This window comes from Microtus oregoni, unplaced genomic scaffold, assembly GCF_018167655.1.
Source record: "Microtus oregoni isolate MIOR12 unplaced genomic scaffold, Mior012 000016F_ref0000370, whole genome shotgun sequence".
NCBI lineage: Eukaryota > Metazoa > Chordata > Mammalia > Rodentia > Cricetidae > Microtus > Microtus oregoni.
The window spans coordinates 13,646,427-13,660,175 of record NW_024543075.1 but is presented as its reverse complement, the minus strand read 5'-3'; the positions used below and the strand labels follow the sequence as shown (position 1 = coordinate 13,660,175).

The following is a 13,749-nucleotide window of genomic DNA, read 5'->3' as shown; positions in this document are numbered from 1 at the left end:
GGCAGAGGCAGGTGGATCTCTGTGAGTTCGAGGCCAGCCTGATCTACAAGAGCTAGTTCCAGGACAGGCTCCAAAGCCACAGAGAAACCCTGTCTCGAAAAACAAAAACAAAAACAAAAACAAAAAAAAAAAGATAGAAGAAGGAGGAGGAGGAAGAAGAAGATCAAAGACCAATAGAAACAAAATCCAGAAATTGCAACCTTTAATGTTCAAAGACCCAGTATATGAAGATTTTGTAAAACTCGCACATTCTAAATTGTCATCATTTCTCTTCTGTATGTCACAGGATTCAAAGTATTTGTTCCAGCCAACTGGAACACTTGGGGGACCAAGGTGTGGCCCCGAGTGTCCAGAACACAGGTTTTCAAGGGTAGAAACCTGAAAGTTGAGGCATCTGACTCGGCAGCTGCAGGGGACTTTGCAGCATAAGCAGGTTTAACAGAAGCTGAGATAAGCATTTAGCTATCCGAGGGTTCCGCACAAACAGGCAGCTAAGGTGAATGGTTAGTTGGTGGAGGTTTCGCACAAACAAGCGGTTTCGAGGAAAGCTAAGATAAGTTAACTAGGACCTTCTGACCTTTGGTCTCTAGAATAAATAGAGTTGGGTAGTTTTCTGTGGGATTCCCTGGTGTCAAGATCAGATTGTACCTGGAACTGGCCTCAGCAGGAGTACAAGATGAAGGAACCTCTGCATTGTCTTGGCCTGTCACACTATTTCCTGCTTCCTCTGGTCATGACTTAGGTTATTATCTGTAGACATTCCAAAGGGAAGTATACTCTAGAAACACTAACTTGCAATTTTGTACACAAGATTAATACCGTGTGGATTTTTACTTCCTTAAATAAGGCTAATGAATCAGAAAACTAAAGACACTTGTCAAAAAGACTCCTGCCAATAAATCACCATTTCTTCATTTCCTCCAAAGCTGTTACCTTTCTTCATCTCTGCTTGTCATGTGTTGAGGCACTACCTTCATCTGAACCGTCCTGGACTTTTCTTTCCGAGCCAGGAGCCTATCTCATCCCCTCCAGATCTTCCTCTGCTCTGCCCTCTGCCCTCTGTCGCTTCTGATGACTGATGCTGCTGACCGAGCCGGCATCACCACGCCTGGTGAACTCTGATCCCACCTTCCTCCCAGTCTCCTCCTCCCAGAATACTATTTCATTCCAGTAGTTTTGACAAAAACAAAAACAAAAAAGCCTTTATCATTCATAGCCAAGCTTGAATCTCTGTTGTAGAATGGACTTGATTTCTCTGCTGCATTTCAACCTGTGAAAGACTTGTAGTCCCAGGCTTGGCCAGTTTCCATATTTGCTTCCCCTTCCAGCTACATGCTTGCTGATAAGGAATTGTTTTGTGCTTGGGAAGTTAAGAACAATTCTACTATGTGGACTTGTTAGAGATAGCAGCTTTATCACAATAATTTATTGATACAGAAGAACTCATGCCCTCTAAGAGACTATTTCAAATCTGTGCTCACTGGGGCATGGTGACACATGCCTGTTATCCCTAGCTACTTGGGAGACAGGTGGAAGGATCCCTTAAGCCCACAAGTTAGACACTAAACTTGGCAATAGCAATAAAACAAACAAACAAAAACTGCCTTCAGAATATGAATCAACACATATTTGAAAGGTATTCATTAAGTAGTGAGATTTTAGTGGCTAAATACACCTGCCTTTTACCCGGGAGTGTACGTGCCAACAAGGTGGTTATAGGAAAATAATTTCCCTCTTGCCTAGAACCACATAGCTCTACGTACCCTCCCTCCTCCCCTCACCGGTCACAAATTCATTGGTTACCTGCCGGGAACTGATGGGACGTAAAAGGAGTGGAAAGAAGGAATCAAGGATGACGTTTTGTTGATACCCCTATAAAAAGCAGCCAAGATGGGGAAGCAGCTCAAATAATTCTGAATTCAGTATTTCTTTTTTTTTCTTTTTTTTTTATTTATTTATTAAAGATTTCTGCCTCCTCCCCGCCACCGCCTCCCATTTCCCTCCCCCTCCCCTAATCAACTCCCCCTCCCTCATCAGCCCAAAGAGCAGTCAGGGTTCCCTGCCCTGTGAGAAGTCCAAGGACCTCCCACCTCCTACCAGGTCTAGTAAGGTGAGCATCCAAACAGCCTAGGCTCCCACAAAGCCAGTACGTGCAGTAGGATCAAAACCCATTGCCATTGTTCTTGAGTTCTCAGCAGTCCTCATTGTCCGCTATGTTCAGCAAGTTCGGTTTTATCCCATGCTTTTTCAGACCCAGTCCAGCTGGCCTTGGTGAGTTCCCGATAGAACATCCCCATTGTCTCAGTGTGTGGGTGCACCCCTCGTGGTCCTGAGTTCCTTGCTTGTGCTCTCTCCCCTTCTGCTCCTGATTTGGACCTTGGGAGTGAGGTAAGCCAGATCCAAAAAGAGGAACATGGGATGTACTTACTCATAATTGGTTTCTAGCCATAAATAAAGGACATTGAGCCTATAATTCGTGATCCTAGAGAAGCTAAATAAGAAGGTGAACCCAAAGAAAAACATATAGTCATCCTCCTGGAGATTAACCTTCATCAGGTAATGAAAGGAGACAGAGACCCACATTGGAGCACCGGACTGAATTCAGTATTTCTTACACCACACACACAACATTTTCCTTCTTTGGTAGTTCTTGGTGGTTTGTGTTGTTTTAGGAGGGTTAAGGAGTTTGAGAGAGGGTCTCATGTAGAATATCTCGAACACTTGCCCCTCCTGCGTCTGCCTTTCAAGGGCTGGGATGATGGGCTTGTGTCCCAACTCCCAGCTCGCTACCTTTGTTTTTTAAAATCTATCTATAATCCCTATGTTCTTTCTCTTCCTGCATGTGTTGGAGGTAAAATCTAAGGATGTGTGTTTCCTGTCTTTATTTCTTCTCCCTTGCTGCCGCCTGGCGGCACCAAGACTCAATGACGAATACTCAACCCTTGCTCTTATCAAGCTCAGGAAAGGCAGAAAATAGGCTGTCCTCGCTTCGCCTCCTGCTGTCTGTCTTCCCGCTCTTTACCCTCAGAGCCTTCCTTAAGAAGTTTCAAGTCTCCTGAGATTTTCCTGGACAGAGAAACCTCATTGTAACCAAACCAAAATGCAAAGCCCTAATGGCTTGAAGGTGGGGCAAGAAGGATGATTCTATTGGTAGTAAATCTAACTCAGGGGTCCTTTAAGAGTGTCCAGAAAGTACGAAAAGAAGAGCCGATGCCTCCCGGGCCTGGGGTACTGGAGTTAGGGACAGCTGACACCAGTGCTTCACTTGGTCCAGAAGGCGCCTGGACAAAGGCATCCTTTCCGGGCCCGCTTGTTCCTCCATTGTCGCCAGAGGGCGTAGCATGGTGCTGGTGCACAGCGCGTGCGCAGCAGGCGCAAAGGTTTCTGCAGGCCGCAGCGGAAGACATGAAGACTGCAGCGGCGGCTGGGGAGGTCAGCGTTGACGGGCGGCCGAAGCTGGCACTGTGCGTCCTCTGCGGCTTGCCGGCGGCCGGAAAGTCGACCTTCGCTCGTGCGCTGGCCCTCCGGCTGCGGCAGGAGCGGAGCTGGGCAGTGGGCGTCCTCTCCTACGACGATGTGCTGCCCCCCGCGCTCCCGGATGACGTTAGCACACAACCTCGGGTCAGCACCGAGAGGGGGCGGGCGGGTGTGCAGTCCCGGCAGAAGCAGTGGGGCTGTGGGCTGATGACAGCGAGCCGCCCTGGATCCCGACTCAGCAGTGCCAGTGTAGGAGGGGAAGCCTGATCGAGACGAAGGGAGCTGGTTAGGTCGTGTCTAGGAGACGTAGACCTGTGCTTGGAATAATACTGTATAGCGCTGAGGGCCATGCTTTGTAGAGGTTTTATGCAAGTTTGGGCCGTTCACATATTGCTTATTCTATGCAGTGGCGCTTAAGATAAGGCCTAACTATGTTGTACGGGTTGATCCCAAACTCCAAGGCTCAAGGATCATTCTGGCCCCGCCTCTTACTGTATCTGGGACTTACAGGTGCCACCTCCAAATCCTATGGCATAGTTTACAAGGTGGATGTCCTAGTCAGATACCTCTGGATAACAATCCCTTGGGTAGTTGTACCATTTTGGAACTTCCAATGAGTATAAAGAACAAAAGTGATAATTGACAAATTTCTAGGTCCCTCCAGGGTTGGTCTGCCACTAGTATTGGAAAAGGTGGTGCTTTCTGGGTTGACAGCCAAACATAGTAATAGACTTGAATTGTGTGCCCCACGGATATACTTATTAATCCCTGCACTTAGATCCCAGTGAGGTGCACCCCTGGTAGATGTACACGGAAGGAGACCGTGTGGAGAAGGGTCCAGTCTCCACTTGCATACTTACTCTATAGCAATGGCTTCTGGAATCTTCTGAAATCTTGAATTGTTACATGTGATGGTTAGTGCTTGAGTGTCACATGAATTAAAGGCAAATAGGATGACTCCATTCTGTATGTATGTACAAAGATAAATATACAAAGATACATGTATTCATTAGGTGAAAAAACTGCTAGATTTCTCCAGAATTTGTCTGCTGCTTCAGTTTTGAGTGTGGGGACAGGGAGCAGTATTGTAATTGAGAGTTACTTGTATATAGTACTCTCGCCGCTTTGGATAAAGATAAAAGTTACTCATCTGGATTATTTTTCCTTCACCTTATTACTGTGAATAGAACTCCCCCTCTTGATCACTGCGATTAGAAAGTCTCCATCCTGTAGGAAGTGGCACAGATTTCCTTCTCAGTGGGTCTGTCTGGTGTGCTTGCATGTGGACAAGGCAGGAGAAGGATTCCTCTCCGGTCCTTCTGTATTTCCTCCAGCCTTGACTTCAGAACTACAGTGTTCCCCACCACCTCTCACAAAACAAGATCACGTGTATTCTCAGGCTCCTTATTTCCTCCCCCTATCTGTTCCTGCCAGCTTTCCCAATCTCACAGTCCAGTTGCTGTGAGTTGAGGACCTTCAACTGACTTACCTAGCGGTTGGTACCCCTTTTCATTTCAAGGACAAACCAACATTGTTACATCTTAGGTTGTTTTAGTTCAGCAGGATATTGATTTTGGCTCCTTTGTTCTCCTGTGTGGTAAAGGGCTCACTCCCTCATTCATTCACTGAACATCCATTTCTGGAACACCTGCCAGCCTCTGCTGGAGGCCACGTGATCTAGCGGGGAGCGCTATGAAGGTGATATATCTAGATAGAGATAACTGATGGAAGCCCCGACAGAGTAGGGACAGTGTAAAGAACGGGGCCGCATTGCCTTCTTCATGGTAGAGTCTGAGAAGGCTTCACACAGCTCTGGCGGCACTGGGGATATTCCAGGCAGAGGGTGCAGGATCTATGAAGACAGGAAGGTGTAAGAAACAAGGTGTCTGTTGAGAACTTCCAATGTCTCAGTACTGTGGGCTGAAATTTTAAACGTGGTCAGGGTGGCAATAAAACAAGATGACCAGCCTGTTGGCTAAAGCCTAAAATAAATTTCAATTCTTTGTTGTTGTTTTGTAGCCATCCCAGTGGAAAATGTTTCGGCAAGAACTGTTAAAGCACCTGGAATGTTTCCTCGTCGCGGTCATTAGTGGGGGTCAGATGTCTGCCCCACCCAACAGGACTGAAACCATGTGGGAAGATTTTATAACTTGCTTAAAAAAACAGGATTTGATCTTTTCTGCAGCACATGAGGCTCAGCCTTGCCAGCTCTTGGCAAAAACTGCTGCTTCTAGACGTTTGTTTTTGGTGTTAGATGACAACTTTTATTACCAAAGTATGAGATATGAAGTCTACCAACTGGCTCGGAAATGTAATTAAGACTTTTTTTTTTATACATGGAAACATCGATTCACATATATGAAATCACAGCTGCCTTTAGTGACCATTTAATTGAATTAGGTCTATATGGATTTAATTTTTAAAGTGGCTTTTCAGTATTGCAAATGGAATTTTCCCTGCTTCATGTGGGACTAGTATATATTTATTTCACATTTCTTGAGACAGGTCAGTAATTTGGTGATTTTAAACCTGTTTTCAGATTCACTGGGCTTTTGCCAGCTCTTTTTAGATTGTCCCCTGGAAACATGTTTGCTGAGGAACGGCCAGAGACCCCAGCCACTGCCTAATGAGACCATCCGCCTCATGGAGAGAAAGATAGAAAAGCCCAACAGTGAGAAAAATGCCTGGGAACACAACAGCCTCGTAATTCAGAGTTCATCATGTTCCTTGGAGGCCAGGTAGCCTACTCTACATCATCTTAGTGTTCACCCGTGGGTACCCTGTAAAACATGCTTAACTGTGTGGGACTGGCCATTTGCCCACAGGCCTTGGGGAGTTGTGTGGAGGAAGAAGCTAAACTGACGACAGCTGAGATTTGAATCCAAGTCTCTTTATAAATGTCTGCTTTTAACTGTTCAAGTTGTAATGTCTCAGGCTGGGGAGATACCCCAGTGGGGTAAAGGGCTTGGTGCACTGGACCTGAACTCAGATCCCCAGCACTGATAAAGTGGGGCATAGCTACTCATGTCTGTGGTCCCAGCACTGGGTGGGGCTTGCTGACCAGACAGTCTAGGTAGAAGCCCTGTCTTTTGGTAGTCTTGTTAAAGTTGCCTAAATAGGTTGTGAAGTGTTTTCCTATAGATCTGAGCTAGAGGTACAGCTCAGTGGTCAAGCACCTGCATAGCTTGTGCTAAGCCATAGCGTGAAATCTAGTACTCCCAAAAAGTTTTAAGTTGTAATGAAACTAACAAGGGGTTTTTAATGGTTACCCTGCCCGTGTGTTTGTGAAGCTTGCAGACTCTGGGGACTTGGTTTCCATTGGCAATATGTCTGGAGAACTTTGGAGCAGTATATTTCTCTTAGAAATTTAATGAATGATAGAAATATTTTCTGCTGTCTAGTATGGGAGCAGCTAGTCATGAGTGTTATCAAACGTTTAACTGTATCTAATGCAATTGAATAGCTGAGTTTTTAGTCAATTTAATATAGCCTCACATGGCTACAAACTGTGCTGTTGAATAGTGTAGATCTTAAGATACATTGTGCATTTTTTAGTTTAATTTTTAAGTTTGGTTTTATATATACATATATATATGTTTATATATTTGAAATTTCCTCACTTCCCTCCCCATTGCTTCCCCCCATTGCTTCTCAAATTTATGGCTTATTATTGTCACATGTACATATATGTGTGTATATTTATATAATAAATGATAAATATATTTATATTATATATATTTATACACACAGTATATAAATACAACTTGCTGAGTCTGTTTAGTGTTGATTGTATGTATGTGATTTCAAGGCTCACAACTTGGTATGGAATTAGGGGGCTCATCCCTAGGGAAGATTAATTCTCATTCTCTCTTTCTCAGCAATCATTAGCTGCCTATAGTTCTTTGTCTAGGGACAGGTCCCATAAGAATTCCCCCTTCCAAGTGAGGGTGTTGTCATAGTTCAGATTTTTATTTGAGCAGGTAAATTGTTGAGATAATCATGGGTGTGGCTTCTCTGTCATTGCTAGGAGACATAATCTCACATCACATTTTCTGGTCCACTGGCTCTTAGGATCTTTCTGTCTCCTCTTCTATGTTACCTGAACCCTGAGTACAGGAATTGTGTTGTAGATGTATCCACTGAGGCCAGACAACAAGTTGCTCTTGTTGGTCTCCATTGGCTGGAAAGAGGAACTTCTGTGATGCGGGGTGAAAGCTGCACTTGTGTGTGAGAATAAGGATAAGAATCTAGAATGCTGTTGGGAAACTATGCTCTTTTACTAAAATGGTAGCAGCAGGTTCTCGTCTAAGATCCATAGCCTCACCAGCCCCAGGTTTCCAGTACCAGGCATGATTTCCTTCCTGTTGAGTGGAACTTAAGTCCAGTTAGACAGCTGTTGGTTACTGCCAAGTTACTGCTACTGTTGCACCTTTAGGGATATTGTGTCATGCTGGCTTTAAGACAGATTCATTCCTTGGACAGATTTCTCTGTATGGTTTCTATATAGTTTATAAATTTCACATACCCAAAACAAAACAGAACTAGCACTTAGATTACTATTGTTTATACAGTTGAGGAAATAAGCCACTGGCGAGGTTTCCAGTTTTCTAAAACAGGGTCTCAGAATGTAGCCCAGGCTGGTCCCGAACTCATGATCCTGCTTCAGCCTCCCAATTTCTGCGATTGTAGGTAGGTAGCAATCAATGGATTGCTGTCTTTTCTGGGGCACCTGTATATATTCTTCCTCTGGCAGTAAGTGGCTGCTTGAGGTACTGTTCGAATGGTATCAGTTGATCTTCACTTCCTTGACGTCAGTGAGACGCAGGCCAGCAGAGTGTGGGCTTCTGTCGTTACTTTCAGCCCTTACTGTAATTTGCAGTTTTGCCCCAGATCTTATGAACTTGGTCACTTGTACCTATGCAATAGCCCCAGGGCAACTGACTGGGGTTAGTGTCAAGTGTAGAGTTTGAAAAATACAAACTGAGAGGTAATATAAATGTAACTTATCCTGGCTTATAAAATAATCGTAACTACTTGGTACATACACATACTGGCTGTGCTTCTGGACACTGTACAGTGTTATTCCATCTTCACAACCCTTGAAGGGTAAAAAAAAATTGCATAAAAATTTCATTTTATGCTGGGATAACTAAGGCCCAGATAAATCAAGTAACCTGCCCAGAAAGCAAGTGGCAGAACTATGGGACCCAGCGCAGTCACATTCTAGAGCCTGAACTCCAAATGAGAAGGATCAAGGTAGAGATGTTACATTGTACACTCACTTGGCTTATAACTTCACCCCTGGCCCCTGTACTCTAAGTAAAACCCAACTTCTTCTTAAGACTTACATGTCCTAATAATCATCCTGCCACCACCCCAAACCAGCTTCCTATGCTCTGGGCACAAAAAGCTTGTTCTTCTTGGGCCCTGGTGTTTGTGGTCCAGTTTGCGCTAACTGCCTGGCTCAGCCATCTAACTGGAGTGAGTAATGGCTATCTGACTACCCAGTCTCTCAGCACAATCACTCTGTTGTCCTCACATAGCCACTTAACACTGTCCAGGGTTACATTTGTGCTCAGTGGTTTACCTGTCGCAGTCCATTCCATTTTCAGGAGTAGAGTGCTTGGGCATTATGTTATACCCCTAGATTAGCAGTTTCACAAATGTAGCTTTCCAATGTTTGCATATGAGATATTCAATATATATTTACTGAATGAATGAATTCTGAGTTCTCTAGGGACCCTTGGCAAATGAGGAAATTTGTTAGTCCTTATTTTAGTAAATAAGCAGAAGCCAGAAGTAAACAATATCTTTCTCTAGGGACTATAATAGTTTTAAAAGCCTATAGTCCAGGATGTAAATTAGCCTTTTATGAGGTAGAAATGGTTTCTAATTTGAGTTTCACTTAATATTTTACAAATGGAAGATGGCTTCCAAATCACTACGTTTATTCCCTTTCAATAAGGACCTGAATGACAGTTTTGCTCTTCTGCATGCTATATAGTTTTATTAATGCAGGTTCTTTAAAAAGCAAATGTTTTATAGAAAGATTGATTATACTGTATCTCACTTTCTCTGTAGCCTGGAGGTGACTGATTTGTTGCTTACTGCTTTGGAAAATCCCATAAAATGTGTTGAGGACAATACGGAACAAAAGGTAAATACGCCAGTTAGACTTGGTGCAAATGAGAAGGAATAGCTTTTTTGCAGGGAGACATTTTGAGCTGATAGCAAGAGAAAAGTGAAAGGCAGACTGTTAGCAGGATGGCACTGCACCCGCCTCTGGCTTCTGACATCCAGTCGGTGAGCTGCTGAGGGCCTGTGCCTGCTGGTCAAAGCCCCGTGGTAAATGTTCAGAAATGCTGGAACCTTACATTTGGTGACTAAAAGCAGACAGTGATGGAAGTATTTACACCATCAAAGCACAGAAACACTACATATAGGTTGGAGGAAGTTTTTCTTTCTAGAAAGCCAGTTATTACACACTCACCAGCAACTTTACAACTGGACATTTATTTGGATCTTCTACGAGGAAAAAAAAAACAAAACAGAAAAGCCACTGTGGCTTATCTTTTGGTCCTTTCAAATGAGTGTAGACCTTGGTCATTTATTTTATAAACTATTCCCAGTAACAGTGTCTATATTACACAGGAAACAGACAGAATTATTTGTTCTACTAACATCCTCCATCAAGCTGATGAAACACTCCGCAGAACCATCTCTCAGACAATGAAGGAAGCCAAAGGTATGCGGTCTGGTTCTTTAGTGGCTGGGGTGCTCTCTGTTGCTGCCACTTCCTTGACACCAGAGCTTAGGATCCACATTTCAGTTTAACAGCTGCTGTATGGTTACACAGCTAGACGATCCCTGGAACTGGGTATTTATCCATTTCAGTCATTTTTATTGAGTGGTCTTTTTTTTTCACTAAATTTTTCCTTAGATACCAGGGAATCAATAGGAAGCAGAATATTTTAGTGAGGAGACAGACAAAAAGGTAATTAATTATATGAATATATATATGTCAGTCCCCTAAAGAATAATTTTAAGTATTTTAAGATTTAAGTATTTAAAATTTTAAGTAATTTTAAGAGTAATTAGGGTGCTGGAGAGGTTAAAGGTACTTCAGGGTTAGGGGTCAGACAAGCATGGAATTTGAACAAGGTCACTTATTATAAATAGGAATAGTATTTTTTAAAAAAATAATGTTTCAGATATGTGGTAAGTATAGCTTTTCAATATTGTTTTAAGTTTTGAATTTTTAACTCCACACTATGTTTAAAATTTGTTTTAAAAAGAAAAGAACAGCTAACATTTAACTCATTTGATATGCTACCCTTTACAATCATGTAAGGTTGGTGTAATTTTATAAATGAGAAAAAAAATGGAGATTCACAGTGAATCAAGTAACTTTCCCAAGGCTGAAGAGGCTGCTAAATTTGAGGGCAACCTGAGATGAGGTTAATTCTGATTCCAGTCCGTTGTTATACACCCCGCCTTTACCGTTACCTTCATAACAGCTGAGGACACCGAAAGGGACAGAGTGTTAACTGTACCAACTGTGTGTGATATAGTGTGTAAACGGAGGCACGTGTGGAAACAAGTTTCACAAACACATCCTCATACTTAATGGAATGTTTTATTTTCTCATTTTAGAATACCCATTGCCACTCATTAATGAATTACAATCAAAAACTTCTAACAGGATTGGAACAGAAATGGCAGCGTAATTAGAACAAAGCAGAAACCATTCAGTTTTTTCCTCAGCCATTTGCCTCTTGGAGAATGCAGGCTCTTCTGGAGGGGAGAGGAGTGGTACTAGTTTCTAGATGTGTGCCTGAATAAAACTAAAAATTGAATTTCTCTGCCATCAAGAAAGTGAGATGACAGCCCACATATGGGATAAAACACTTGCAAATATTTCATGAGAAACCTGAATATATAAATATAAATATATAGAGAACTCTTTACTATGCAGTAACACAAGTAACCCAATCTTAAAATGGACAAATATCTAAATAGACATCTTTCTCCCAAGGGAGATACAGAAATATCAACTTCAAATGAAGACATGTTAAAATTTAGTGAACAGCAAAATACAAATCAAAACCATAGGATAGACCACTCCACAGCCATTAGAATGGCCAAAATGAGAAGGTCCAAGATTTGATGGAGTTGTGGACAAATCAGAGCCCTCACACCCTACTGGTGGAAATACAGAATGATGCACAGCTGCTTTGGAAACAGCCAGGCAGTTCTTCTAATGTGTTACCACGTGGCCCAGCTATTCTGCTCCATGGTGATAGGTTTGAGAGAGATGAAAACTTAATGTTGATACAATGCCTGTTTACAGCAGAACTATTCATAACAGTCAAAAGGTAGAAACAACCCAGCAGCCCATCACCTTATAAATGGAGAAATACAATGAGGTCACCCATACAAGAATGTTGTGTGGCTACAAAAAGAACTAGAATACTGGCCCGGAGAGAACGGGGGGATCCTTGAGAACATCCCAACTGGAAGAGGTCATATGAACATCATAGAGCTGGAAATCACAGCAGAAGGATTAGCGGTAGATTAGGAAGGGCAACTGTCAGGGATACAGGTTGCTTTTAAGCTGCGAAAGTGTTGTAAAACTAACTATGCTGGTGACTGCACATATGTGAGTAGTCTATAGACAGGGTACCTCAGGCTGTCGTGGAACTCACTGTGGACCAGGCTGGCTTGAACTCACAGCTCTACCTGCCTCTGCCTCCCCAGTGCTGGGATTAAAAGAGTGTGCCACTATGCAAGCTAAACCATCACATTTTACACTGATACACTTATGGTAAGTTATATCTCAATAAAGCTAATTTCAGATGCTCAGTAACACTACCCATATGGCAGTGCCTGGTGGCACATTTCCATCATCATAGAAAAGTTACTTGGGACAGCTGTTCAAATGTATTATTTATCAGCTTCAAAAAACCAAATTGTCATTTTATTTTTCAAAGCAAAAGATGGAAAAGAGGTATCCTGGCTCAAAAAGTCCAGTGTGGCATTGCAAGCCTTTAATCCTGGCACTTAAGAGACAGAAGGATGCCAGCTATATGAGTTTAGGGTCAGGTTGATCTACATAGTGAATTCCAGACCAGCCAGTGCTACAGAGTGAGAATCTGTCTCAAAAAAGAAAAAAGAAAAGAGAGAGAGAGAAAGAAAGAAAGAAAGAAAGAAAGGAAGGAAGGAAGAAAGGAAGAAAGGAAGAAAGAAAGAAAGAAAGAAGGAAGGAAGGAAGGAAGTCTTTTCAGGGGGCTAGAGATGGGTCTGTAGTTAAGAGCACTTGTGTTCTTCGCAGACCTGTGTTTGGTTCCCAGCACTGATGTGGCGGCTCATCGATAACTCATCGATAATAGATCTTATGCCCTCTTCTAGCCTTTATGAGTATTAGGCATGGTAGGATGCTCATATATACATGCAGGAAAAACATTCAAATATATAATATAAAAATAAATAAAACCTTAAAAATATATATCCTTTTGTGTTTGTCTTCGGCTCATACACCAGAGTAGCTACTTAAACTGCTTGTGGCCCTTGCTTTAGATGACTTTGCTAGATCATATTAATGTTATTTCTTGTCCATTAATTATTACAATGCACCTAATTGTTTATTGGAGAATCTGGCCTGTTTGATGTAATCAGATGGCAATAGGCAGCCCAAACTGACTTACAGAAATAACCTGAGAATATCTTTTATTTTAGATGAGAAAATACCTCTTAATAACTTGAAGCGTCTAGCAGAAGACCTTAACAAGCTCAAAGCAGATTTTTTGGAAGATCTACGACAAGGAAACAGACGATATCTGTGCTTTCAGCAAACCACTGACTTATCAGATATTATTTCTTCTTTTTGTGATGAGAGAGATACCGTTGTGCAGAAGTATTTTTCAAAGCAACATTAAACTTTCTGAATTTCTAATCAGACTCCTGACTTGGGTAAACTTTTGCAAACAATTTTGTATGACTGGGTGTTTTCTAGACCAATATTGTAAACTGCCAAAGACCATACTGAACATAAAAAAAAAAAACCTCAAAATGTCTAATTTCAAAGTTCTACTTTACATGCCAGAAATTATTTCAGAGAACTACTTGCCAAATGTGACGCAGATAACTGATATAAGAAAGGCAGCCTTGCAGGGCAGTGGTGGCGCACACCTTTAATCCCAGCATTCGGGAGGCAGAGGCAGGCAGATCTCTGTGAGTTCGAGACCAGCCTGGTCTACAAGAGCTAGTTCCAGG

General features: G+C 42.5%; 1 protein-coding gene across 2 annotated transcripts; it reads left to right on the top strand.

Moving 5' to 3' along the window:
• The first annotated feature begins 2,985 nt into the window (after positions 1–2,985).
• Positions 2,986–13,481, top strand: Pstk (phosphoseryl-tRNA kinase). Of its 2 annotated transcripts, none has more exons than XM_041666468.1 (6): positions 2,986–3,621; positions 5,497–5,788; positions 6,017–6,215; positions 9,559–9,634; positions 10,136–10,222; positions 13,213–13,349. In XM_041666468.1, exons 1-5 carry the CDS (start codon positions 3,139–3,141, stop codon positions 10,208–10,210), a joined length of 1,125 nt encoding a protein of 374 aa, XP_041522402.1. In that variant the 5' UTR covers positions 2,986–3,138; the 3' UTR covers positions 10,211–10,222; positions 13,213–13,349. The 2 variants fall into 2 exon arrangements, with proteins under 2 accessions (XP_041522402.1, XP_041522401.1); XM_041666467.1 differs by having other exon boundaries at positions 2,987–3,621; positions 10,129–10,222; positions 13,213–13,481.
• The last annotated feature ends 268 nt before the right edge of the window (positions 13,482–13,749 follow it).

Excerpts from the sequence above, each read along its gene's own strand:
- Pstk (XM_041666467.1), top strand. The coding sequence starts at position 3,139 with ATGATTCTATTGGTAGTAAATCTAACTCAGGGGTCCTTTAAGAGTGTC. Across the intron at positions 3,622-5,496 it reads ACGTTAGCACACAACCTCGG|CCATCCCAGTGGAAAATGTT; the intron begins GTCAGCACCGAG and ends GTTGTTTTGTAG. Across the intron at positions 10,223-13,212 it reads GACAATGAAGGAAGCCAAAG|ATGAGAAAATACCTCTTAAT; the intron begins GTATGCGGTCTG and ends CTTTTATTTTAG.